Raw genomic sequence first — 25,000 nt, 5'->3', positions numbered from 1 at the left:
TCCTAAAATTTGCATCGAAATGGCAAATAGTTTTCAATTGATTGTATTGTTATATATTTGATAAAGATTGTCAGTTTTCTGCCTTCATGAATTTTCTGTAGGAGAATAATCATATTACCAAAGGGGGAGATGAATATTACTACTTATAATAGTCATAATTACATTTATATGCTATTTTTCGGTTATCTTACATGGTTCGTTCGGCTTGCCTTACTTTTATTATTGCTGCAATGGATTTAAAATCTGCTTTTAGGGGGTATTAGCTACAATTTTTCTTACATAAAACGGCAAAAGATTGTAACTAAAGACCAGGATGCAAAAACTCATTCCTTATTTATTTTTAAAATTTAAAAAACTACGTAAATTGATATTTTTACTACAAAATCAGTAAGCTAACAGAACGTACTCATTCTTCGAATTAAATTTGCGATAAATCTCTCAATTACGATAAATCTCTCTCGCTCATTTCAGGATGGGCAAAAACAGAATCTGTTGGCCTTGGGCAAAACATACCCGTATCTTGAGCTATATCAAAATTTACAGAGTAATTCGCCACATCCTTAGAATAATGATATAGCGTCGTCCTCTAATCACAAACAGGGAATTTCAAAAGATATACCAGATCTAACAAACTTAAATTAATGAAATGGAATACAGATTTCAGGCCAAGTGCCAACCACTGGGACCAATGAGGTCATCCAGTGCTGAAAGAGAAAGAGGTAGGTAGGTTTGAAAGGTGTAATTGGAGGAAAAGCTCTCATTTGCACTATAAAATTGTTAGTCAAGGGTGGATAGCAAGATGCAAGAAAACTTATATGAATGGAGATTTAGTAAGAGGTATGAAAGGGGTTGCAGCTAGGGCCAGAAGGGACGCTACAGATTACCCATATAATAATGCCTATCTTCCTTAGGGGAACCACCTTAACCTCAAACTAAAACTCTTCCATTTTCTACTCTGCACTCTCCAAGTAAGGGCCTGTCCACACGAGCGGGCATGATCGGCGTGCTCCGTGGTTGACGGGCAAATTCTGGCGGGCTTACACGTGAATGTTGTCCACACGGGTGAGGCGATGAAGAGGTGGTCGTGCCCGACTATGCCAGTAGTGTGTTCAGTGCGGTACGATAAACATGGTGCCTACCGCAAAAAAAGATAGTGTAGCATGATAATTGCTTTGTGTGATGAAAAAGAAAAGAGAATATGGTGCAAAGAATAGCTCAGTAAAAGAAATGTATACGGTTAACGTACGTCTGCCAGTGTCGACGCTCAAGCCATCCGGCACCATCATGGTGATTTTGCTACAAGACCCATCGGGCAATTTGTTGGTTTGCCCTTCAAGTGTGCCCGTTAGAGGGGAAGTCCGCCGATCAGGCCCGATCGTGTGGACAGGCCTTAAGAGTCTCACTACTATAAAGCTTTCTCTCATACTGATGGGTACCGTAAGGTTCAAAGGGGTTGCAATCCTGCCTGTCACCCACTTTCTTTTCTACAACTAACCGCCAAAAGCACTGTTTTTGTATCTTTACAGATAATCCAGTTACGGGCTGCTCTAGGAGCAACAGCCCGTGCCAGCACACTGCTCTCTTAATATTCAGCAACAACCACCACTTTAGGGTTACTAAGGTTAGTGAAATTCGAAGGTCAACATCACACTTTCCACTTCTCAAATGCCTCGCTGACCAAACTGACAAACTATGGGAAGCAAATATGCTCTCATGTTATTAACCAGAGTGAAATTTTTAAAACTTGGTCCGTTTTCAGTTTTTTTATAAAAGAGGAGGAATAACACTCGTGTGTAAATTGGTTCAAGGCACAAGTTTCCATTCCAAAGCAATCTACTGTCATAATTGAGAACCCCAAATTACGGTATGAAAAAAAAATACCACGAAAGGGTTTAAAATTTATTAATTCTCTAGTATATTAACTATCTAGCGTATCTTCGACTAAATCTGGAAATTTGTCAAATAGAATAAAACCAGACATTTTACCGTAACAGAAATACCACAGTTGCAGTGGTCGTCTACTTACAAACCAACAATTCAGTCTGACAGTTTTGTTACTATCCTACATTATAGCTGCTTCACATTATAAGACACCAGCTTACTTTACAAAGTAAATTTTAACTAAAAGTTCACTTAAATTTACTTAATATATAAGTTAAGTACACGCGTACCTGAAATAAAGTTACCTACCTTGAACTTCATTACTTAGCTTTTAGATAGTTAAATAATAAAAGCTAGCCATTAATTAAAAGCTTGCCATTAATCATAAAGTCAAAAACCTATACTAAATCTTTGGTAAGTCTAAGCACAATTTTCCATTTAAAATTAGACAAGAAGTTCAGAAACTAATGCTCCCTCGTTCATATTAATGGTTATCTACAATCTGATACCGATCGTTAGCATAACTTTCTCAAATGATTTTAAGAGGATTAAAACTTAATATATTCAAAACTAAGATAATATCTTTGGATAAAATTCCTTAATCATGGGTAATCTCATGTCCCATGTCAGCTCGGGTGGTTCCGAAATCACAGACTCAGCAACGGCACAAGACAGAGTTTCTGTATTTCTGAATGGATTGTCAATGACAGGCCTGGCTTGCAGCGCTGGATCAGTCGAATTGGACTTCTTAGGAGTTTCAGCAGGGGAAGCCTCCGGGGCAGGACTAGATCCGAGTGCCCTCCACCACGCCTCTCGGGAGGAATTAGCATCAAGCCCACTCAAACCTTTCGGAGATACACTGCGCCATGGATTCATGCCAAAGTTCCTTCCCCAGTCATGTGCAGAGTTATGAAACAGTAGATATTCTGCATCTTCCTCAATATTATTTGTCAAGCTTAATCTGGACCTTTTGGGTGAAGACTCAAGGGATTTATTGAATTTGGAAGTTTCTTCGCGAATGGAACTTTGTGAGAAAACCGTCGTATATTTAGGAGATTCTGCAAGTGGGAATGAAAACTTCTCTGGTGAATTATTCAATATTTCCATGGATGTTCGAGAGAAGAGATCCTTACAAATATCTAGTTCAATTGACTGCGGCGATAACGAAATCTCCATGAACTTTTCTGACGTCTTGGCAGGTGGTGATGGTAAGAATAGCTCCATATAAGCTAGAGAACTTTTAAGAGCAGCATTATCTGCAGGCTGTTTAGGTGAATCGAAGAGGCCCTTGTACTGATCTGCAGTCTCTAAGGTGCCGGGGCTTTTCCCTCTCACATTTTCGTCTAAAGGAGATTTTAAATTCAGACCAATAGACTCTAGCAAATTATTTTTTGACGGACCAAAGCATTCGTAAAGCCCCTGTGAACCTGGCTTGGCAAATGGGACAACAGTAGCCATGTCATCCGAATCATGTATGAAGTGACAGCGCGTACCATACTGGCAATAACCTATCGAATGGTAACTCCGACATTGCTCAGTTTTGTATTTGTGGTGTCTGGCGATCGATCTAAGTTCCTCTTGTCCATGAGCAAAAGTACAAGAAATACCAAATCTGCAATTTAAAGATTTATTAGATAATTTATAATTTATTAGATAATACTACATAATACAAGCCAGAATATACATACTATTATAATGCAATTTACATTTAAAAGAGAAAGCAGTAACATTCCTAATGTTGCAAAAATTAATCTGGAACCTACGTAGAAGTTCAATCTGATTTTTTTATTATTATCCCTGGGATAAAAAGAACGTAACCTTCCTTGCTAACAGTATAGAGATTTTGCATATCAGTTTCATGAATAATTAGATCATGTTTTGCAAGACCACATCCATAAAGAATTAGATCACGTTTTGCAAGACCATACCCATAAAGAATTAGATCACGTTTTGCAAGACCATATCCATAAAGAATTATATTATTTTTGCAAGACCACATCCATAAAGAATTACATAAAGTTTTGCAAGACCATATCCATAAAGGATCAGATCACGTTTTGCAAGACCATATCCATAAAGAATCAGATCACGTTTTGCAAGACCATATCCATAAAGAATCAGATCACGTTTTGCAAGACCATATCCATAAAGAATCAGATCACGTTTTGCAAGACCATATCCATAAAGAATCAGAGCAACGTTTTGCAAGACCATATTCCATAAGAATCAGATTCACGTTTTGCAAGACCATTATCATAAGAATCAGATCAACGTTTTGCAAGACCATATCCATAAAGAATCCGATCACGTTTTGCAAGCCATATCCATAAAGAATCAGATTCACGTTTTGCAAAGACCATATCCATAAAGATCAGATCACGTTTTTGCAAGACCGATATCCATAAAGAATCAGATCACGTTGCAAAGACATATCCATAAAGAATCAATATCACGTTTTGGGCAAGACCTATCCATAAAGATCAGAATCCACGTTTTGCAAGACCATATCCAATTAAGGAATCAGATCACGTTTTGCAAGGACATTCCCATAAGAAATCAGATCCACTTTGCAAGACCATGGTTTCCAATTAAAGAATTATATCATGTTTTGCAAGACCCATATCCCTACAAGAATTTTATCCAATGTTTTTGCAGACCATATCCCGTAAAGAATTAGATCATGTTTTGGCAAGAACCATATCCATAAAGCAATTTAGATCATGTTTGCAAGACCAATATCCCATAAAGAATTAGAATCATGTTTTTGCAAGACCATATCCATAAAGAATTAGATCATGTTTTGCAAGACCATATCCTACCAAGTTTTTTCCATTTAAAAAAAAAGTAAGACACTGTTGCAAGCCTCTTCATACCGAATTGCAACTATATCAGTATTTTATACTTTTATAAAAGTTTTGAGGTTTTAAAAACAGTTGCTCCGTTTAAACCTGAATAAAGAAAACTTACGCCTTTGCTAGCAAGGGACAGTTGAAATTTGTTTGTTCTCGCGAGTTCAGAGTTAATCCAACTGCTAACCTACCTGCAATGTCCACCCTCCTCGTGAGCCCTGCAAAGTTCAGTCTTGAATCTCAGAGGATTTGAAGGGCGCGCCGGAATTGGCTTGTCGCTTCTGCTAATTGCTCCCTTCGCTGACTGGTCATTTTCTTTGGTTTCTGAAGCTTTCCGTTCATCCGTTGCTGCTCGAACCTCGACACACTGAGCTTTATCCTTTCTAGAGTGCCTCGAATTATTATCTACGTTGAAAATGGAATTAAAAACTTTAATAGTTTGTCTCTCGCGTATACTGGAGAACTTCTCGTCTAAGCACTTGGCAAATCTTACAGAATTCTTGTCTAGTTTCAAAACTAAATTCTCAGCAGAACTGGCGTTTAGGGCGGATTTATGTGCCGTTTCTGTGTTCGAGGAACGTGACTTGTGCGAACGCCTTCTCCTCCCATATTGAATTTGGCTCTTGCCAGCAAGACCATTTATCTTCTCGTTCCTGAAAAAAATGAAGACTCGTTACTGGTCCCATATTATCGGTGGACATTCTATTAATATCTAATAAAATTTATCAAAGAACATGAAGCCTGCGGTGACAATGAAGCCAAGTGTAAATGCGAAACATTGCCTTTTGAAAAGTTATTTCCACACTAAGAGATTTGAAGTCTTACTTCGCCACTTGAAAAAAAGGTAATCCAGATTGAAGAAAGTCACAGGAAAAGTGTCACAGCACAAAAAAGTCACAGCGAAGCGAAAAAGTCACATTAATCTTTCCTAGATAATGAACCCAGAAGAGTACATTTTAACCCGTTATGTACCCATGTATCCACCTTTGCGGCGTGTTTAGTACGAGCCCGTTGGAGATTACCATGAAAACATTTAACAATGACTAAATATTAAAAAGATAATTACCCCCAAGAAATGGTATACTAGTAACCTGGAAAATCATACCTATATCAACTGGTAATACATGGGTATATTTTCAAACAGATTTAACATTTCCTCTGAAGTTTGTTAAACTCCAAGTTACCGGTTAATCTCACACTTATTCAGTGTTACTATTCAATGAACCTCAACCCAAGAATGCAAAACAGGCATCTAAGGTCAACAAAAATATTTCAGATAAAAATCTATAAGAATGTATTAAGATTTCAGAAATGAACTTTAACAGTAAACTTCATAATAAAAGTTTATAAAACCCCAAAGCCTAAGAGGCAGCCTTCGATGCATTTAACACGACGAAGACAGACAGACAGACAGACAGACAGACAGACAGAGACAGACAGACAGACAGACAGACAGACAGACAGACAGACAAGACAGACAGACAGACAGACAGACAGACAGAGACAGAGAACCCCCAAAACCAGGGGGAAAACCCCCAAAACCCAGGGACCAGGGGGAGGGGGGGGGGGAAAAAACCCCCAACCAGGAGGACCACAGTGGGGGTGGGGACAGAGGGGGGGGGGGGGGGGGGGGGGGGGGGGGGGGTGGGGACCACACAGGGAAAACAAAGGGGGGGGACCAAACACAGGGGGAAAACACAGGGGGGGGGAACAGGGGAGTGGGAACCCAACCAGGGTGGAAAAAACACAGGGGAAACAAAAGGAAACAGGGGGGGAAAACCAGGGGGAACCAGGGGGACCACCAGGGGGGGTGAAAAAAAAAAAACAAGACAGACAGTACGAAGACAGACGACAGACAGACAGACAGACAGACAGACGACAGAGCATTAACCAAGACATTAAGTAGTGTCCGGTGCCAGCGAAAGGAAGGTGTAGAATTAAATCAATCGGTCAACATGAAGTAGGAATGACTTTACGCCAAAGGCCAAAGTAGACAGAAATCATATACTAAGAAGCTAGCTTTGGTGCCAATAAAACTATTGCGATTAAAATTACAGCGTGCTAATGTCAAAATCTCAAAAATAGACAGATCTGTTAACGGAAGTATATATTGCTGTCAACAAGATTTGAGAGAGACTGAATCTACGTAAGATAGTGTCTCGATCCAACGATATTAAAATGCTTAAAGGATTACTTATATATCTCATTAATGGCTTTATCTGATCCACCATAGGATATTGGTATACTTAAATACCTGTATCTAGTCTCAGAAAATTTAAGCTTTATTTAAATTATTAATATTTTAGTAAAACTACGAAGGGATCATAAACATCAAGATAATAGTTTTCGAACGCAGAGTTTCATTTCTTCCCTTAAAATCTCCACCACTGATGTTCCATCATTTTATATCTGGTACCTACTTGGGTGATAATTTAACAAAGGATGATCATTTATTCAAAATTCCCCATTCCTCTAGGAATCCGTTCGGTGAAAGTTTACGAGCCAATTTATGATGATTATCTATCCATGCTCAGATTAATTTGCACATAATTGAGAGGTAATCCCCCAAATGGCCGCACTATCTTCCAAAACAACCTTAGTAAATGAGTTACGTAAGCATATACTACTTAACATATTGGCAAGGTTAAATTTAACTAAAACTATAAATTCTCCAGTAATCACAGTCATACAAAAATTTCCTCATAATCAAGGTTGTATAAGTAAGTCCCATACTACTCTCTATCTCCAAACTCAAAATTAGTTATGTCCAAGGCTTCCTCTAATTATTGAAAAATGTAAACCTTGTTGTGGAAATGTTTAAAACTTAGTTCATTCACACTCAACTTCCAGCTGGGGAACCACACACTAATTTTACCTGCGAAAATATGTGAATGCTGCATTTTATTTTGAGACTGCATAAGTAATTATCAAGCAAATGAAGATGCTTTATCTTAATACCTTGACAGTGCATTCTCAGGTCATTTAATATTAACTTGGAACATTTAATATCAAGGGCAATACTTATTTATATCAGTAATTATCAGAATAATGGTAACTGTCTTGATACCTTTTGATAAAGGATATTTGTTGGTCATTATCTACTGATGGATGCAGTAGTTGTGTTGAAGTAAAATCAAGTTACGAGACACGGGATTCGCAGTTTTAAAAATATGCGGGCCAACGCAGTCTGAGAGAGCGACGAATGTCCTTAACTTGAGGGATTATCTTCCGAAGAAAAAGTTATTTGAAGTTGACCGGTGAACCGATCTTCCATGATAACCGGTCACTGGAATTATAGATAGTGCATTCGAAAGATTCCATAACATGGTGGAAGGCCTTATAACAAAAATCCGGAAACCAAAAGTAAGGATCTTCAATTTCATAACTTGACAGGGAAGATGGCGGTCAAGGATTAACAAGCATTTCGGTCCGTAACCCATGAAAGGATGGAAATATGCCTGTTATTCAAGAAAGAAACCTACTGCACGTGGACCTTCTTACCGTATTTAAAATACGAGTCTGAAATTCAATGGGCTCTTCAGGAAACTGTTACGGAGAACATTTGTCTGAAGATACCCTACAGTGACCCACTTTCACAGCCAAGAAAAATACTTATTGGGCAGGAAGCAAGTTGATGAATGACATGGTTCGCGAAAATAGTATACTGGTAATAAGTTAACTAAAGAATTTCAAGCGTATCGACTGAAAGAAAGAAAACTACAGAAAGTAGATGAGACTTCATTCAGTTACGAAGATTTGGAAGTGGCTATCAAATGTCTCTAGCAAATGCGGATTTAAAATTTCTGATGCAAGAGAATCACAAGTTAAACAAAATCACTTGTACGCTGAATATTTAGATATAGAGGATTAAACAGGTAGGAAAATAAAAGTTTTTATACTTTAAATATCATTACAATTAAATGGCCCGTTCAAATAAGCGCATTGTACTTTAAAAGTAAGTGCAAAGGTTGTGCTGAACGCCTTTGCCTAAATGCAACCCTCCCCTCAAAAAACTGGCAACATTCACTATATAAGCAAAACCCAGATTTAAAAATAAACCTCTTGTCCATATAATTTATCTTAGGCATTCTAATATTCCAAAACCACGACAGCTGGTAAAAGACAGATTGATTTATGGAGTTTAGGCATACATGCAAATCACATGGGCAACTATGGCCATTCAGCGGTTAGAATTAAAAAATTAATTTCGCCAAAATTCATTAAAAATTCTAAAAATAAAGATATATTTTCCAAATTATTAAATAGTCTTTAATACAGCTGGTAAAAGACGGCCCTTAAACAAATAGCTGTTTCTAGTTATTTTTGGGGGTAATTCTACAGAATAGTTCCGCACGGACTGCAAGGAACGTAACCGCGGATACGACATCCACTAGGGATTGGGGCGTCCAATGTATTTCGCAGTGTTTAGTACTGGCCCCCCCCCCGGGGTTAATTTCAGTCGTCCGAATAAATTACTTAAAATTCTTGTTCAGGAGGTAAAACTGCATAGAAAACCGCAACTGCCATAGTCTAGGCCGCCGCGGAATAGTATTGTAGATCTAGCTTTTTTTTTTATTATTTTTCTTTTAGACTAATGTCAAAATAAACCTAATGTCCAAGTGTACCACAGATGCTGTACCCTGGGTTCCGATTTCGTCAGTTCGTTAACCTCATGTGCCCAACATGAAAAGCTGTTGCTAAGAAGTTTAGAAGTAAGACTTCACCATCGATTATATTCACTAACTAGAAAAGATCCTTGAACAAGCTGCCCCATTGTCAATGTGTACGCTAATGTCTTATTAAACGTAGCTCAGCGATACAGCCTATTCAGTAGTTTGAAGGAGTTATAAAGTAATGGAACTAAGTTACGCATGTATATTACAGTAGGAATCAGATACTGGACGCTTGTTAACATCGTAAACATCATTAGCTTCCACACACGATACATGGACCGTATGAAGAAGAAAAAAAAAAAAAAAAAAAAAAAAAAAAAAAAAGGGTCTCGCGCAAACCATATCCTTAAAGCATTAAACTGTTGCAACATGAAAAAAACACTTGACACCAATACACTATGCTACTCTAAACAGCACACCTGCCATCGAGCAACGTTGCTACATGACCCCGATACTGTAATAGTTTTGGACTTTGTATCAGCGCTACAAAGTGCAAAACTGCAGTGAAATAAACATTCACTGACAATAAACTTTCCTCACCTCATCCTTTGAGTTGCTTCCCCTGCTATAGTGTACCACCAACAACTGCCGAACGTTCTTTACTGACTTTCACGAAATAACAGCCGAAATTCAAAGCTCGGTTCCAGCCCCTGTTTACGTCTCTCTTCAAACGATCACGGGATCAAACCAGTCGTTTCAGTTTAGATAGTAAGGCAGTTACGTTATTTTCAATCACTTTTCTTGGTAATCATATTTTTTTGCTCATAACAAATAGGCCGGAATACTTGAAATATCTCATAGTATCTGAAATTAGCTGTTGTTGACGAATGGATCTGATGGTTGCGATATTGAGTGAAAAGGAAATATTGTAAACGATTTGAACAGCTTTCTCTGCCATTATGTACAAGTAAAAAGGGGCCATTGATTCAGAATGTTGAAATGACAGCAGAAGGGCGTTATTAATGCTAATTATTTTGATAATCTGTTCCGCTGTAAAAAAAAAAAAATGAACTTCGCCTCCCTCCCCCACTCTCTCTCTCTCTCTCTCTCTCTCTCTCTCTCTCTATCTCTCTTTCTCTCTCGCTTTTTTTTTTCTTCTCTATATATATATATATATATATATATATATATAATATATATATGTGTGTGTGTGTGTGTGTGTGTGTGTGTGTGTGTGTGTGTGTGTGTATGTATGTATGTGTCTATGTGTGTTTGTGAGTGGGCAGCGGTTATGATATGGGTATATTTCCATAGGTCATTTTAATCATTAGTGGGTAACTGGTCGGCTTTGTATGGAGGATATAGTCTGTTCTGGTATCGTTAGTAATCACTGCGACATAAAAATTATGATTACTTTTTTATCTTTGTCATTTTTAAGGTAAAGATATGGTGGGTCAGAAGTGTTTACGCCTAGTAAAATGAAACTTCAAGAAGAATTTCGCCTCACGTCAACCGATTGCACTGGTTTCTCTGAGCTGATGAGATTCGCATGCATATGCACTACAATACCCATGCGTCGGACTATGCAACCTAGGACATCTCGAAAATCAAAAAGCGAGAAGAACATTTCTATTGGTGCCAACAAACTAAGAAATCAAGATGGGTATCCATTACTGAATAACGCCAGTTCGTTGAAATGAATGAAGCAAGAAATGAATCAGGAACAGCCTGGTTCTGGACGCATCCGGACTACTCATGCCCTTGAATATGCAGGTGACTCAGTTTTCATTCAGGCAAGAAATGAAAAACACTGTTAATGATGACACTTGAGAAACCGCATTCTTCTTAAGGGATACCAAGAACACAGAGTTACGACTCTATAACGGTTAAATTATTAAGAAGATTGGAATAAAGCAGTAGGCTGTAAAAAACAGGACAAACATTGCAAATCTTGCCGTGAAGAGATAGAGAAAATCCTTATCATGCGTGCAACGCACAACGATATTTTCACCGAAGAGAAAGACAAAATGAGACAATCGCATCTAACTGAGATGCGTTGAAAAGGGAAAGCCTAAGTTTGTAGCATCCGAGTGAAAACCGGAAATTGCAGAACAGCATCCCATCCCATGAACCCGGTAATCACGTCCAATGAGAGCGTTATGGAGGCTGCTGCCGGAGTCCTGCCGTGACTTTTAAGCCATGCAGACTAAGAGAGAAGATTGTATTGAAGTTTTTTTTATTCGTTCATTTGCTTATTTTCTCTATTACGCAATAATACGACGTAAGGGTTGCTTCACCCGATTAGAAATCCCACAACATTTTGATGAGTCAGTGTAAAGAAATATTACATGCAAAACGGGAAAATGTAAGGAACATTTCAGTTTACGCCGCAGAGAGAGAGAGAGAGAGAGAGAGAGAGAGAGAGAGAGAGAGAGAGAGAGAGAGAGAGAGAGAGAGAGAGAGAGAGCTACTGGAACAAAGAGATAAAAAGCGTAAGAAAATCACGTCAATGAAAAGAGAGAGAATGAAGTAATGTATAAAGGACAGAAGGAAACACTTCCCCATGGAATACACTTTCAACATCCGAGCCTATTGTACTCCGCTCAGAGTTCCACGCTCAGCCAAATCAATGTATCTAGAGATACTCACCTTAATGCGAATCATGCCGCAGTCTGCTGGCACTCACTGGGTGACACACAAACCAAGACGCTCCATCGAACTATTTCTCAGAATCAGACTCAGTGGCAACAGTGTCCCATCAGACTCAGACCGGTAGCGACGTTACGGCTCTCTCATCGCGCGAACAAGTGAGATCAGTCATTAGGTGTATCATTACTTTGTGCCGGAAGGATTTTGCGAGCTGACTCCATTTCGTTAACATTCAAGTAAGTAAGAGATATTCTTAAACATATTGCTAGGATAAATCAACGACAGGGATTCCTAAGACAGAGACAAAAGAGTGGACCAAAATCGTCGCCTAAATAAAGGATGATGATGCTAATGCCGTTCTCTAAGCAATATCTGCACAGAGAGGAGGCTGGTGCACTTGTATCTGCCATTAGTAGGATATAGATAATGAGCCTATGTAACTCTTATACATCACTGTACGACTCCGCAGGCTCACACACGTACACATGAACACATGGCCACACACATGCATATATGTATATATATATATATATATATATATATATATATAATATATAGTATATATATATATATATATATATATATATATATATATATATATATATATATATAGTATATTATATATATATATATATATATATATATATATATATATATATATATAGTAAGGTTGCTACACTTTTCTAGATTGCAGTCCTTTGGCAATTTCCATTGCCAGTGTTCATATCACTAGTACAAGCTGACAAAGCAAAATTTAACAGGTGGTGATGTGTGATCCCCAACTTAAATACGCGTTTAATGAAATCCTTGTTATAATAAAATTATATATAATATATATATATAAGATATATATATATATATATATAGATCATATATATATATATATATAGTATATATATATATATATATATATATCAGTAATCTATATATACATATACTTAAAGGCAAAGTCCAACGGAAAGAAAGTGAAAACAATGGAGTAACTTATATACACACACCACACACACACCACACACATATTTATATATATAGATATATATAATAATATATATATATATATAAATATATGTAAATATAAATAATACACACATATATATATATACTATATATCCACAAAATCATGTGCGTGTAAATTAAGATCAATTTCATTTTTCCATTAGAAAGGTTTTGTCATTGATTTGTCTTTTCATATAATCAGGAACTGGGCAATATTCTTTTGTCAGAACTGTGTAATTTGCGTCACAAAAATTATTATAGCTATACATATTTTTTTATTCCATTAATCTGTAAACTTTTATTTTAAAACAGATGTTTTATTGCTGTACAGTCACACTGTTAGCCTCAATAGTATCTCCGCTTTTGTACGAAATCTTCAGAATCATAATTTAGTTTGAGAATTATTATTTTTGACATTATAATTGTTTTCTCTGAAGCCGAAATGAAATATCGTGGTTTAAGGTATATTTTGTTTATTTTACTGTTCATGTGCAAATAAATAGAATCCATATGTGTTTTAAGGCAATAAATGTGTACAGTTAAATTAGAAGAAATGAAAACAGCGTGTACAGTGTAGCAAACTTCATTAAAGTGTGTTGTATAACTAAAATCAATGTGTGTTTCTTTTGGCAGAAGTCTGAAGTCATATATCAAGAAAGAATTAAAAACACAAGGAGAAGTAAAATGCTTAAAGAAGCAATTCTTTGGCTTCCATCAACGCTCTGGGCGGGAATGTCCCGATATACAGTACTATTTTCCATAACTTTAATTGTGCTGTACATCATACACTGGGTCAGAGAGAGACGCTACAAACACACACTATTCACGCGTCTGGGGATCCCTTTTGTAAAGCCCCATCCCCTTTTTGGCAGCATGCATACTCTCCATAGTGGCACTCTTGCCACTGACATCATGGAAGACTGGATAAAAGAGCACGGGAAAGTATTCGGCTTTTATATTGGCGAAAAACCGAACGTGGTCATAGCCGATCTCGATCTAATAAAACAAGTCCTCATTAAAGATTTCCACAAGTTTTCGAATAGGCCTAAGCTCCCCATCGAAGCTCAGCCAGTGGTGGACACAATCGTGGGCCTTCGAGATCAGCGCTGGAAAGACGTTCGGTCGATCTTGGCCCCAACATTTTCCATGATGAAGATGAAGCCAATGACTGGTATAATGAATAAGAGAGTAGACGAGTTCTTACAGATCGTCTCTGAGGCCAGTTCGAAAAACGAGCCGCTGGATTGGTACAGCATTTTCCAGGGACTGACACTGGATGTGATAAGTGAATGTGCCTTAGCCATGAAGACCAATTGCCAGAGGGATCAGAACAACGACGAACTGTTCGTCGCTGTTCGCGGCTTTCTGAAGAACGCCATGAATCCAGCCATATTCTTAGCAGTGTATTTCAATGCCTTTGCCAAGTTTTTCTCCTTCATAAGCAATCAGTTATCTCTCTCTGGGAGAATGACCAACATGATAGTGTCCCACCTAAAAACCGTCATAAGAATAAGAAGAAAAGACATGTCCAAGAAGTACATCGATGTGCTGCAACTGATGCTCGACGCTGCTGAGGAACAGAACGTCAGTGATGATTTCCAAGATGAAGCGTCTGATGACGACCCTGTCAAACAAAAGGCAACGAGGAAGCAGCTCACGGATGCCGAAATCATAGCCAATGCCTGGGTGTTCTTACTCGGGGGCTTTGAAACGACAGCCAACTCGCTGACGTCTGCAGCCTATTTGCTAGCTTGCAATCCAGATGCGCAAGAAAAGCTTTACAAGGAACTTTCTAATGTCATTGAGGTAAGTCATCTCCATATCAAGTGTCCATTTATGATATTTTGTTTGTCCTGCCAATTGTGCATTATAACCAAGACGTTGAAAGTAAGGCCTATTTTATTTTTCAATCGAGATCTTCAACTATTTTGAGTCACCTTTTTCTTCTGGCTGGTAGTGACAATGAATTTTAGTTATATTTACTGTGTATGTTCCCTTGAATTTAAGAACTGGTCCGTCAGATTTCAATAGATTTTCGAATACACGCTAAAACTTATACGTATAATGGCCCACTATCCATTGTCAATGTGCTAAACATTTTCATGAAACGTGAACGATACAACCTACTCAGATAACAGAGCATCAGTGTGGATATCAAAATGAAAAAAAAGGTCAGCCAAACAAGATAAACAAGGTTGCTTTTAACCTTACGTCAAATATATGCAGTTCAAAAAGTTGCCGTAGAAAGGGCAAGGTCTATAGACCTTGGAAAATGGAAACTCATCCGCTGGCGCTGGCGATCCTTACGTTTAGCCTTTGTATTAATTCTTTATCGCCTCTGCCATATTGACATCTTTCATGACCAGCAAATTCATTTTACTGATACGCCCAAATTCTCTCATTTGCGCTTAACTTTTGAAAACTTCACAACATACATTTTTGTTACTAGCGCACTTTTTCTCTTCTAATTATACATGTTACTATAACATGTATATTGATATGGATTACAAATGCTAACATAATGTCACCTTGTGTCCACTTCGTGGAGTGTATCTAATCAAATCTCGCATGTCTCTATCTCAACTGATAAGTGCGGAATCCTCGAGAAATGCTTCTAGCTATATATAACAATATATATAATAGTATATAATATATTGATATATTATATATCTATATATATATATAAATATATTTGTATATATAGATATATATATATATATATATATATATATATAATATATATATATGTACTATTTTCAGTTGCGAGCAATAGCTGTGGTAGAAGGGACAAGCGTACGTCTCTATATGACTAAAGCCAATTCTCGTCACTGTTTTTTTGTCACTGTTTTTTTGTATGGGTCTGTGTGTGTGCCAGAGTGTGAAAGGGCGCAAATAAGAATGATGATGATCATTATAAACTATGAAAACACTGAAGCAAATGAACTTCTGCAACTTGTATTGTCCCACTACTTCGGCTGGAATTTAGCCCCTTAACTCGAGATGCTAGAAGCATTTCTCGAGGATTCCGCACTTATCAGTTGAGATAGAGACATGCGAGATTTGATTAGATACACTCCACGAAGTGGACACAAGGTGACATTATGTTAGCATTTGTAATCCATATCAATATACATGTTATAGTAACATATATAATAATTAGAAGAGAAAAAGTGCGCTAGTAACAAAAATGTATGTTGTGAAGTTTTCAAAAGTTAAGCGCAAATGAGAGAATTTGGGCGTATCAGTAAAATGAATTTGCTGGTCATGAAAAGATGTCAATATGGCAGAGGCGATAAAGAATTAATACAAAGGCTAAACGTAAGGATCGCCAGCGCCAGCGGATGAGTTTCCATTTTCCAAGGTCTATAGACCTTGCCCTTTCTACGGCAACTTTTTGAACTGCATATATTTGACGTAAGGTTAAAAGCAACCTTGTTTATCTTGTTTGGCTATAAGGTTAAAAGCAACCTTGTTTATCTTGTTTGGATATAAGTCAGGTGATAATATTGGTTTAATTTCAGCTGTCTTTCCTAAATGCTATATTTTCTTTTACTATCACTAGCGTCCAGGGGTATAGATATATGGATAGTATATATACAATTTAAGGAAAGACAGCTGAAATTAAACCAATATTATCACCTGACTTATATCCTGTTGTTTGAAATGGAAGTCTACCACTTCCTTCGATGCTCCGCTCCGCACCTTTTTCCCTTCCTTTAGTTGTTCTTGTTTACTTTAGGCCTAGGCCAAGAGTCACCAACCTTTGAAGCTAGAGGAGCCGTTTATTGTGAGAATCATAAAAATGACAAAAATGATCTCCTACGGTTTAAAATCAAAATCTACAGTATTGCAGAGATAGCAAAATAAGTTCTCACTTTCTCTCTCTTAAATATTCAATATTTTCACCTTAGAAACTATTTATATCTCATTAAAAAATCAATGAAATTGATGCCTATAGTATGCCTTTAAAACTTAATTGAATTTAATCAAATATTGTCTTAAGAGTGTTACTTAATCTCTATTTGAAATGGATAAAAAAGTATTTGTTCAGCGTTGTGCCATTGGCTGACTGCGACATTAGCCTCCGAGCTTAGAAATATTCTCTAATGCAGGTTGTTGAATGTTACAGGACGGAAATCAGCACCTCAGTTATGAGACGGTCAACAGCCTGACTTACCTGGACCAAGTGCTTTCAGAGACCCTGAGGATCTACCCGCCTGTGGTCTCGTTCATTAGCAGGGACACTGCCGACGATACTATGGTATGATCTTATCATCATATTTAAGGTAATAACGCAGAGAGGTTACAAAATTATTACTTCACTTTTTTTTCTTTTTTACCTGCGGTTATTATCCCTTTTCATTACCGTTCTTCGTGATCTTGACTCACTCTGGTGTCATTTTTAAATACGTCAACTTCCCAAGCAAGCATCCAGTTAAGAGTTAGTTCAATTTAGTTATCAAATAATATATAATTTAACAGCCATCATTATAGGGCAGTTTAAATAAAATCCCATTTTCTATTATTATCGGCCTTGATTTTCGATATTTGAGTTTTGCAACAGAAATATGAAACATTGAGCTTATGCATGCTAACGTAAATCCATTGTAAATATTGAAAAGATTTGCTTGGATTATATTAATCTATAATGCCGAAGAGATACCTGTGTTTGTAGAAACTGGTTAAGGCTCCATAGATATCTGACAGTTAATACAACAACGTCGATTTTCACCCAACTTTCTTGACGTTCAGCTGGGTGGCTACTTCATTCCAAGCGATACGAACATCGTCATTCCGCTGTGGCACATCCACCACAATCCGGATCTTTGGCCCGACCCTGAAATGTTCGATCCTGACAGGTGAGGCCGCAAGGAAGTTCAACCTTGTCTTACGATCGACTATCACTAACGAAATTTGCCATTTCTTATGGAATCTATAGTTGACAGCGAAAAGTTATTCCATTCTGATCTCATCATGGTTTTTATGTAAGGGCTCCCCAGTGACTGGATTGCCTTATGTTAAGTCTAACTTATTGATTCACTTAATTAAAACCATATGACGTAATTTTTAAAGAATCAAACGGAGGACGGAGTTTTCTCGCTTTTATATCATGAGCTCTCAGATGCTATAATTGTTAAAAGTGGTATTCTGATAACTAATGTTTCTGATAGTTAACAGATAATAATCTGACATTAGCTAACGTCATAATATTTATACTGGGACTCTGATAGCTAACATCACAAAACTTAAAAAACTTAAACAAGAGTTGGCTGTATCAGTAGAGATTAGGAAAACTGATCAGTCTAGGAGCAATCACATGCAAGCATACAACATCACGCGAAATTTGTTATTGCTGTCAAGTTCAAAGTGTAGAATGTAATGCTATATTTCGGAGACCATACACTGAAGAGAAATTGCCAACTAGGGTGACGTAACGGCTGACCTGTGGACTTCTTGGTATAAATACAGCTTCTCCTGTAACTCTCCTCACTACGGGATGCTCTTGAGCAAGAGCCCGTGCTGGCATAAAGCCAGCTTAATCTTCAACAACACTAACTCTTCTCATTGATCACCTGCCTGAAGGGAGAGACAGTTGGTCTCTCAAATGTAGTATTACCTTCTTCATTTTGGCGTTTTCATGGGATCCTCTTATTAGATGGAATTCTGTCTTAACAGAAAATTTTCAAGTCAGTTCTAAAGTTGTTTAAAAATATTTTCCCCTTCAATTTCTTCCTTGTAAAGCCACAAAAATTGATTTTTTTTGTTAAAATTTGCTATTATAATCAATGTTATATTCGCCATTTTTTTTACCATACAAGAATTTCCCCTTTACATCTCCTTTAATCGCAATGCCCTGATACACAAAGCTAGCAATTTCTCAATTAAATAAATCTCTCTTTATACTATTTTTATTTCTACTATTTTAATCGAGCTACTAGCGGAAAAAAACTACTTCTGTTCCTATTACTACTATTATTATTATTGTTATCATTATTTCGACTAGGTTTTCTTCCGAGACGAAAGCCTCGGAAAGCCGGCACCCAATGTCATACATCCCTTTCGGTGCTGGACCTCGAAGCTGTGTTGGAATTCGATTTGCACAGCTGGAGGCCAAATTAGCCCTAGCCAGACTCGTCCGCTGTTTCAAGTGGGTATATTTTATATATTACTTTAGTTATGTAACTTACAATAATCACATTTGTTCATTTATTTATTTTTTAATACTGAGAATTCTTAAAAGGCCGAATTCAGATTTTCAGTCACAATGGGGGAAAATATATTTATTTTTTTCTATTTATTTCGTTTCTGTTTCTGAAGATTGTTTACATAGTGCAAGACACTTATTAATTTTTTCCCACAGTTCTCAAAATAGGCGAAGGTTGACTCTTTCATAAATCCAAGTGGTGTGGCAGCATCAAAGGTCACACACGCCGAAAAATAATCAAAGAAACGTAGAAGGCAGAAATAGTAATATGTCTTGTCGAACAGATTTTTTTTCTTGCTTCAAAGCAATTATCTCAAGTACTAGATTAAGATTCTTCGTCTTTTTTGTGTCGCAAAATGATTATGCATCTACGAGACAGCTCAAGAACGAGACGCAAGTAAAAAATTGAAAAAAAATGCCTATTTATGAAATGCGATGATAACCATGCACTTAAAAAAATGGGAGAAGCAATGACGCATTATCATAAAATCACATATCCCTGATTTGGATAATTTCGTGTGTAGATATAGACATTTAGTGTTACTCAAAGATTTATCAGAGTAATGTTTGATTTTCTTCCATTATGGCACCTCTCCCCCAAAATAAAAGAATCTGTGAAACACTTAATATTATGCATAAAATGGCCTCAACAAGCTCGGAATATCAAGCGAGTAAGAGGCTTCTACATAACAAAGGCTTCTTTCATAACAGAATACCGGAGAGAAAAACAACAAAGAGAAAATTAATACTGCGAAAAGATGGATGGTTTGATTGTCCAAATGTATTTAAACGTGTTCCACAGAGGGTTTTCAAAGGCCTGCTGTGCCCCATCATCTCCTATCTTTTTTTTCTATTTGACAGACTTGAGACGTGTGAGGAAACCGCCATACCCATGAAGTTCGAAATGCCCACCGTGACCCATATACCCACGAAGGGCGTCATGCTCAAGGCCACGCCAAGGCAATAGGTAGGGGATCTCGAGAAGTTTCTGAAACGGACAGCAGTTTCAGGTTGAACTTACACGATGTCAAGTATCCCCTTATTTGTGTAGCATTCAATGCTGTGATTGAGGAAAGTAACAAAGTTACTAACAGAAAATATTTTTTTAATAATGCAGCTTAATATTCAATATCTAATAAAAGTCGTGAGGTCAAAATCGTGTCATTTTCTCTGCAGTAGCCTTTTTATCATCACACGACTGGCTGTCATTATGCGATTCTAATGACAAAATAATGCAAAACACACACATGCACACTTTTAAGACGTTTTCAAGGTAAAAGAAGGTTGGTTACCTTGAAAAAAACCTAAATCTGACTTTACAGCCTATGTACCGTCTTTGTCAACTAAGCATTTTCGTATTACTTCCCGATAACTATGAGAAATGGGAGTGAATATGTTACTTGATGAAAATGTTTTAGGTGTTATCATTATTGGATTATAACAAGCACTTACTAGTAAATTGGTGTTATTGTATAATTTCCCACTACGTAATTTTTATTATGAAATACAAATTTTCATATATATAGATCTATACCACTTCAATTAATTATAATTATTTTCATACGACAAGTTTGTATACAAACAAAAATCTATGGACGTCAACTTGGCATAAAAATAGTTGCCATAAGCGAACCCAGTTAATGTAGATTCCAACTATTGTTTTATCATTACTGAAAATAAAAGAAGTAATTATGCCATGATAGACATTCCTCATCGGAGGAGAGAGAGAGCTTACAACGAGATTGTAAAGTTTCAGCGGAAAGTTGTTCCATTATTCATTGCTTCAATTTCCAAAGAAGCAAAATTTAAGTGTCTGTATTGCACCCTCCCAACGTTGGAAAATGTTTTCCTCAGTGAGGAACTACTTCGACATTGCAAGGTTATCTGATTTCTTGATATTTTTGACGCTCGTTCAAATGCATCAGGATTCTGGCACTACTAAATTGGTTCAGTAGTTGCAAAATGACCTTAAAGCTTGTAGATTATGTTTGTCCTTACATTGCGGGATGTTGTGCAGTCGATAAGGTCAATTGCAGGACCGACCTACTAAATAGTTCTTGTTGATTTAACCTATACTTTGTTAGTAGTCATTCATGAGTTCTCGAAGGAATGAAAAAGCAGCAAAACATCCTACTTTCACGTCATTCATTGCCATCCCCTGAAGGACTGGATATTCATAGCCGGAATAAAGTATTTTGTTGTGTCTAGTGCGAGATAAGTTAATTGCAATTCAGGAAAAAGAACGACCACTGAATTCAAGGTCATTTAGTGCCACTTCATGGCTGCAGGTGTTGACTAATTTCATTCCTTATCTGTCATGCACTCTCACCTAAAACATAGCCGTGCAGAGCAAAGACTAAGACTTCCACCAAAGTTTGGAGAAGCACTTTGGAAGTTCTGGCTAGGGTTTCTTCTACCTGAAATCGTACCTTGGGGAATAACTTAACAATGAAACTTTACTTAGCGTATTGCTTACTCAGAAATCCCAGAACCTGACTTTTTTTTTAACTAAATAATAAAGCAAACGAAGTGTAATGATTGTCGTTCAAATCAAACATTCTTACCAAAAACTAAACTCATGACGGTAAAGTAAAAGATCAAATAGTTATGAAAAAATTACCAGTTTTATTAGGACACTTGACCTGAAAAACAAGCAAGCTCCTTCCCATCACAGACTTTTTACCTTTACGATGACATTAACTAACAATAATACTCCAACATATGACTTATACAGAGCAGAAGTCAAAAACACTGCAGGCCAATTTATTTGTTGACAAAGTCTGTACTCTTTTGTAAGTAGCAAGCACAACAGAATGTCAAGAAATGGAAGAGAGTCTCTCTTATGAAGTTCAGACCTCAAAACTAACTTGTTTTACATACAGGAGGTTGAAAAAATCTTGATAAGATTTTGAACATCATGTTTCACAGACTAGTAACGTGACATACAAATAAAAACATATTCTAAGCTTATTTTACCTCGTAACACGCAACTGGCCATTTAAGAAGAAATTACTGTCACATACTAAACTTAATAAGACAAACACTACCACAAACCCACAAACAAATTTGAGGCAGAAAATTGAGCATAAACTTCAAAGTAAAAGTGTTAATTAACGACGACATTAACTTTGCGGCAACATCAGTTTGAATTTTAATATTTTTGACTAAGGAATGTTTAACAGTTATTTTTATCATTTCTGTCTGAAAATACATATTTTCTGAGTTCATGACCTTTAATTCTTTCACAGGTGAGGGATTTATTGGTCTTTCATTACTGCATTAATTTATGAAATACCTAATCTGATTACCTTTCGACAATGAAGATTTTAATCATGTTTTATTTTAACGCTCTTAACTGCTGAATGTTTTCCTTAAACGTTTTTTATTTAGTGAACATTCTCACTTTATGACTATTTCTTAAAATGGACACTTATACCATGAACTAATGAAAGTCATAGCGAAACGATTCCTTAATTCATGAAAGTTATGATGACACTGACAGCCAAAAATACGTTGATGACCATGCCAACCATGAAGGGCATGCCTCTCTTGTTGCTCCCAGACAGGTACAAGACGGTGTAGACGATCCTGGACATGGTGTACACCCGGAAGATAATCTTGGACAGGGCCACTGAAGGGTCAGTCAGGATGTACAGGAGACCCAAGATCCAGAATACTGGAATGTTCTCTAGGTCGTTCTGGTGCGCTCTGAGGGAAACATTCATAACATGATGGCGAAGTGTCGTGATCCTTGTTACTGCTACTGATTTAACAACTACCAAATTTATTTCATTTACTTGATACTATTGACTAATTATACAACTGCAAAGAGGTGTTATAGCTACTCGTTACTGGCAAAACTACAATTGTTAGAATATTGTAATAATACTAATGCTTTGTATTTTCAATTGATCATCTGCTCTACGTAGTGATAAAGAACTGTATAAAGATAATATTGTTGAAAAAGTATTATTTTGACTTGCACCAATAATAATAATAATGAAACAGCATGCTGCAATTATGATGACGAACTCAGAGGCAGCAAACACAAACCACATCACTTTTACTGATAATCCTACACTAACAATACTCTTCATAACGTTAATTATGCTAATCCTACATTTGTATTAATGATCTTAAAAAGCCGTTCCTGTTAGTGAAGTAAAGCTATCAAAGTGAAGAGTGGATCTTTACAAGTGTGTTTTTGAGAATACCTCTCGCTGTGAACACCTCTCTTGTGAAATGTGTCTTGTAAAACAGTCGGCAGATATCTAAGTTATGTACTGCATACTTTGAATGGTTATGTGCCTGATATGTAATACTAATTCATAAACAGTTTGTACTGATGATATATGAAAACAATCGTACAACAACAGCTCCAGTACTAGTGCAAGTAATCTTATTAATATTAGTGCTGCTACAACTGTAATGATAATTGCTTCAAAATAAGTAATATTAGTATCATTATTATTATTACAATACTACTGCAATCATAAAAGTAATAGTAGAAAGCTACTGCCATCGTTTACGCCAAAAAAGTATAATTAAAGATACTTCTGGATACTACTTTCATTATAAAGCTAATCAACTAAGTAAATTAAAGCAAGGTTGTTGTCACTGCAGGTGACTAACGTACAATCATGAAGACACTGGAAGAAGTCAAACACACACAGCAGATACGTGACTCACCTCCTCACTCGCTCAACGTCTGCGTCGTTTGTTTTAACTTCTTTGGCTCCCATGGCCTTGGCATCTTCTTCATTCATAAACACCTGCAATGTATTGCATATGTTCAACATACTGTAGATCATTTTTTTTTTCAAGCCTGGTGGCTACAGGGTAGAGCCTGATATCAATTTTCACAATAAAGACTGAATCGAATACAAAGCTAACTTCATTTTTCATCAGTTATCAAATTATGAATCTACTTTTACATATAACACAATTACTTCACATTTCTAATTTAGACATTTATGTAATGTACTTTACACATCCATTCATTGTTAATTTCCTTTGATACTGGTTTCCAAAATCCTTTACCATACCTGTGAACGACATTCAGACTCAATTTTTTTTAAATACATAGTTCAATGGGCAGGAGAAAGTGAACTTCTTTGCACCCAAATTCGTATCAGAACAATCGGAAATAAAAACTTTAGTGAGGATGACGATAACGCTGATGTAGGGAAATTTGTCATTATAGTTAATTCCATTTCACAATACTGCTTTTACATCCTAAGTAAATTGCGGAGGAATTTTCTATTTTATACTTTTTTTTTTTGCTAACGTCGTTTATTTCTTTTAACCCATATTATTCCATTTCTATAATTTTTCATGAGGTATACATTATTTCCTCCTTTTATTCATTTCATGTGGCTAGATTTTCAGACTTCCTTTCCTATACGTGGGAAAACATGTTAAAAGTATGCACCATTGTAAAGGCCAGAAACTATAGCCATTAATACTATAGATATCTGCATCGTTAGGTTATATTCTCTGTGGAATAGGATAATACAGACCTCTTAGAACCTGCCGCAAACGATGCATTTGCTTGAGGGCACAACCCAAAGGGTGAGAGCTCTCAGCTCCGGGAGAAAAAAAACTTCGTGGTATCAAGTGTGTCTACGGATTCCATATTAAATCCCCAAATGAAGGGTAAGGCCTCACTTCAGTGGCCATAGAATAGCACTCTTTCAGGACCATATAAGGAAAATATATTGTTCCACAGCAGTCTGTATAAAAATCCCTTCGCGATTTGATTGCTATGACATTTCCATCGAAATGCTGGAAACGTGAAGATAGCACTA

At 36.8% G+C, this 25,000-nt stretch overlaps 3 protein-coding genes across 3 annotated transcripts in view; 1 reads left to right on the top strand and 2 right to left on the bottom strand.

Annotated features, from left to right (window-relative positions):
• Window positions 1–1,885: 1,885 nt before the first annotated feature.
• Window positions 1,886–10,038, bottom strand: LOC135217776 (uncharacterized). The gene is made up of 3 exons (XM_064253801.1): window positions 9,944–10,038; window positions 4,922–5,383; window positions 1,886–3,493 (listed from the first exon to the last, which is right to left on the bottom strand). Exons 1-3 carry the CDS (start codon window positions 9,946–9,948, stop codon window positions 2,452–2,454), a joined length of 1,509 nt encoding a protein of 502 aa, XP_064109871.1. The 5' UTR covers window positions 9,949–10,038; the 3' UTR covers window positions 1,886–2,451.
• A 1,969-nt stretch (window positions 10,039–12,007) lies between these two features.
• Window positions 12,008–20,652, top strand: LOC135217180 (cytochrome P450 3A30-like). The gene is made up of 6 exons (XM_064252900.1): window positions 12,008–12,228; window positions 13,622–14,794; window positions 17,118–17,249; window positions 17,741–17,847; window positions 18,993–19,136; window positions 20,055–20,652. The coding sequence occupies exons 2-6, from the start codon at window positions 13,673–13,675 to the stop codon at window positions 20,158–20,160; spliced, it is 1,611 nt and encodes a 536-aa protein (XP_064108970.1). The 5' UTR covers window positions 12,008–12,228; window positions 13,622–13,672; the 3' UTR covers window positions 20,161–20,652.
• A 1,145-nt stretch (window positions 20,653–21,797) lies between these two features.
• Window positions 21,798–25,000, bottom strand: part of LOC135217658 (uncharacterized) — a 25,275-nt gene continuing 22,072 nt past the window's right edge. Inside the window, exons 7-8 of the mRNA XM_064253624.1 lie at window positions 23,883–23,965; window positions 21,798–22,901 (exon numbers count right to left, since the gene is read on the bottom strand). Of these exons, the coding sequence (XP_064109694.1) occupies window positions 22,664–22,901; window positions 23,883–23,965 (321 nt within the window). The 3' untranslated portion in view covers window positions 21,798–22,663. The remainder of the gene's footprint in view (window positions 22,902–23,882; window positions 23,966–25,000) is intronic.

The sequence above is a fragment of the Macrobrachium nipponense genome, chromosome 7, assembly GCF_015104395.2.
Source record: "Macrobrachium nipponense isolate FS-2020 chromosome 7, ASM1510439v2, whole genome shotgun sequence".
Taxonomy (NCBI): Eukaryota; Metazoa; Arthropoda; class Malacostraca; order Decapoda; family Palaemonidae; genus Macrobrachium; species Macrobrachium nipponense.
The sequence above is the reverse complement of the archived record's forward strand: the minus strand, read 5'-3'. Positions and strand labels throughout refer to the sequence as shown.

Excerpts from the sequence above, each read along its gene's own strand:
- LOC135217180 (XM_064252900.1), top strand. The coding sequence starts at position 13,673 with ATGCTTAAAGAAGCAATTCTTTGGCTTCCATCAACGCTCTGGGCGGGA. Across the intron at positions 14,795-17,117 it reads AACTTTCTAATGTCATTGAG|GACGGAAATCAGCACCTCAG; the intron begins GTAAGTCATCTC and ends TGAATGTTACAG. Across the intron at positions 19,137-20,054 it reads AGACTCGTCCGCTGTTTCAA|ACTTGAGACGTGTGAGGAAA; the intron begins GTGGGTATATTT and ends TCTATTTGACAG.
- LOC135217776 (XM_064253801.1), bottom strand. Across the intron at positions 3,494-4,921 it reads GAGGAGGGTGGACATTGCAG|ATTTGGTATTTCTTGTACTT; the intron begins GTAGGTTAGCAG and ends TTTAAATTGCAG.